Genomic DNA, 3,033 nt, shown 5'->3' with positions numbered 1-3,033 from the left:
TGTGTGTGTGTGTGTGTGTGTGTGTATGTATGCATGTATGTATGTATATATATATATATGTGTGTGTGTGTGTGTGTATATATATATATATCATTTGATACGGGACTGTCAGTAGTTCTGGCCTGGTGCTATGGGTATTTAAGGAATGTTCGAGCATCTTCCATTGCTGTAGTAGTCTGATCAGTTTGTCATTTCTTTTGAGATGGTCCAGCTATAGTGTACCGTCCCTACATATATATGTGCTCTGTGTGTAGTATCTCTCCGTTGTCACATGTTTCTACCAGTTTGCACACGGCTAAGCACCATTGTTTCAGTCTCAGTAATACTCTACCCCTGCCTGCCTCCTGATCCTCTGTGTGTGTGTGTGTGTGTGTGTGTGTGTGTGTATTTGGTCACCTCAGCAAATCGAACGCTCGACTCTGGTCATCCGGTCTGGCGACGATCCATTCTTAGCACCAGAAGACGTGGAGTGCCCTCATCTGCGGACGAATCCAAACATCACAGCGCTGCTGACAAGTATGTGTTTGTTGTGTGCGTGTGTGTTATTGATGTGTATTGGTGGTGTGTGTGTGGTTGTGTGTTTGGAATTATGTGCGTGTGCGTGTGCGTGTGCGTGTGCGTGTGCGCATGCTTACTTGATGTGCTTCTTGTTCAGAACACTTTGTACCGGATCCGCAGTTTAAGATGCTGCGCCATCGCGAGAGCTCTGTGTGTACCTAGTTCGCTAATACCTGCATGCAACCATCCTCCGAGGGACAGGTCAAGGGGGGCATGTAGGGTTTATCGAGCGCCGGGGTGTGCAGCTGCTGCCATGGGCTGAGCGTGTAGCAGCGGACTGGTGTGCGGCTATCTTTGGCATCGCTGATGAGAAGAGCCCTGGGGAAATGGAGTTATAGACGGATGTGTATGGGTGTATGTAGGACATATCAATAGATCATTAGATAAACCAATAAAAATCTAGCACAATTGGTAATGAAGTAGTATGTAGTCGGACATATATGTGTGCATGACACATCAATAGATCATTAGATAAGCCAATAAAATGCTAGCACCATTTGCAACGAATTCATAATCGGACAAATATATAATATATATAGTGTTAGTTCAGCGAATATGTTCTGACACATATTGGTACACGGTGAATGGGGATTATAGTAGGACATACCTGTGGTGCACCTAGATAGTCAAGCAGTCGAATAAAACTATCACATATTGTGAATGGGAATTATAATCTGATATATATGTTTTATATATAGATTATAACTTAAGTAAAATAGAAATATAGCCGGGATGTATGTGTACTTTAAGTTTTACATTATATTCCGCGGATAACCCACGTACTGTTAAATGCGTCGACAGTCGGACGTATATACATTGCACTAGCGCAATAACATACGCGAGCAAACATCCAGCACATACAGTATGAGCCATGGAGTCCGGTGACGGTCCCAGAATGAATGCATTCACTACTAAAATTTTAATATCAACGACTTTCAACGACTTACAGAGAAGTAAAGGCAAGCTTAAGGTTAGTCTGATCAGCCATATGTTGAATTTTCACTTCTATACTTATTCTCTCTAGAGGGTCGTGATAAAGGTACGACTGTCAGAGAAGTAAAGGAACTCGAATTAACTAGAATCTATATCAATGGCTTTTGGAGACGGAACGTGTGTAGATATCTTGACAGCGTTAAACGTGCGTAGTGGTCCCGTGTATCGCAATGCACACCAAATTGCAACACTTCACCGAAAAGTAGTGCAGAAGGTAACATATGATCAAGTATCATGATATCCTATTTTGACTACAGGTCACAGGTTCAGGAGATTCCTTCATAGAGAAGGAATAGTACCTTACCCTCGTCCGACTACAGAGTCCGTTGAGCTCAGGAGATTACTTTGCTAATCTACTTTACTAATGAATAGTACCTTGGCACATTCTGACTGATAAAGACTCTTGAGTTCTTAGGGTTACTTTACTAAAAGAGTGTCACATCATACTTTGCCAACAGCGACTTCTTTGAATTCACATGACTTTAACAACCAATACTATACTCTAGCCTGACTACAGAATCTCTAAGTCCACATGCCGCACTTCAGGGGTCGCCCTTCTTGGCATGACTTTACTAAAACAGTGTCATACCTACCACACTCAACCCACGGCGTCTGTTTTACATTCATATTGCTCTAATTTAATGACTAATACTCAACTGTAGCCACACTACAGAATCTCTAGGTCCACATGCCGCACTTCAGGGGTCGCCCTTCTTGGCATGACTTTACTAAACAGTGCCATACCACACTCAACCCACGGCGTCTGCTTTACATTCAGATTGCTTTAATTTAATGACTAATACTCAACTGTAGCCACACTACAGAATCTCTAGGTCCACATGCCGCACTTCAGGAGCCGCCTGCTGAATGCGCATCTCGATCCTATCCACTTCCTCCCCTAGTATGTTCAACACACCAGAGCCGTGCTTGAGAAGGAACTTCTCGGCCTCCTTGCTATCCTTGATATTCTTCATCTCGTGCGTGAGTTTCTCCAGATCGAAGTTGTTCAGGTATTTCTGAGGGGACGTAACGGGGGCAGTACAGGCTGAGTTCATGATAAAGGACCGAACTGCTCGCTGGCTACCTGCAGGAGAGCGCTTGGATGGGGAGGCTGTGTTTTACTATATATACGTCTACCTTCGTCCCGGATCACAGATGTATATTAATATATATACAAATTTTATAGTCAATTGCCATCCCAAACAGCATACTACCACTGCACAGCATATACTTATGTGGTTCCATACTTATTACATATTGCCGATCCGCGCGTCTCCGCGCATGCCAACTTCGACATTAGATATCTCATTCTCAGTTCAAAAAAGGTACCGCACAGTACAAAACTACACTCAGACCTCATGCACAGTGTATAGGGGTGGGTGCTATAGGGGTGGGTGTCACATGTACTATAGTATCGCGTGACCCCACCGCTTGCAGCGCTACCTGCAGCCAGCGTCGCAGAAAAACCCCACCCACAAACAC

General features: G+C 43.9%; 2 protein-coding genes across 2 annotated transcripts in view; one reads left to right on the top strand and one right to left on the bottom strand.

The window, feature by feature from the left end:
• The window catches only part of SARC_05713 (hypothetical protein), a gene marked incomplete at its 5' end in the record, with an annotated part of 6,998 nt that extends 5,938 nt beyond the window's left edge, over positions 1–1,060 (top strand). Inside the window, 2 exons of the mRNA XM_014300411.1 lie at positions 402–516; positions 760–1,060. Of these exons, the coding sequence (XP_014155886.1) occupies positions 402–516; positions 760–896 (252 nt within the window). The 3' untranslated portion in view covers positions 897–1,060. The remainder of the gene's footprint in view (positions 1–401; positions 517–759) is intronic.
• Positions 1,061–2,369: 1,309 nt separating this feature from the next.
• Positions 2,370–2,567, bottom strand: SARC_05712 (hypothetical protein; the record flags this gene model as incomplete). Its single annotated transcript, XM_014300410.1, has 1 exon — positions 2,370–2,567. A coding segment is annotated over one exon (198 nt), but the record flags the coding sequence as incomplete, so codon positions are not given.
• Between the last annotated feature and the right edge of the window lie 466 nt (positions 2,568–3,033).

The sequence above is a fragment of the Sphaeroforma arctica genome (assembly GCF_001186125.1).
Source record: "Sphaeroforma arctica JP610 unplaced genomic scaffold supercont1.376, whole genome shotgun sequence".
In the NCBI taxonomy this organism is placed as follows: domain Eukaryota; class Ichthyosporea; order Ichthyophonida; genus Sphaeroforma; species Sphaeroforma arctica.
The sequence above is the reverse complement of the archived record's forward strand: the minus strand, read 5'-3'. Positions and strand labels throughout refer to the sequence as shown.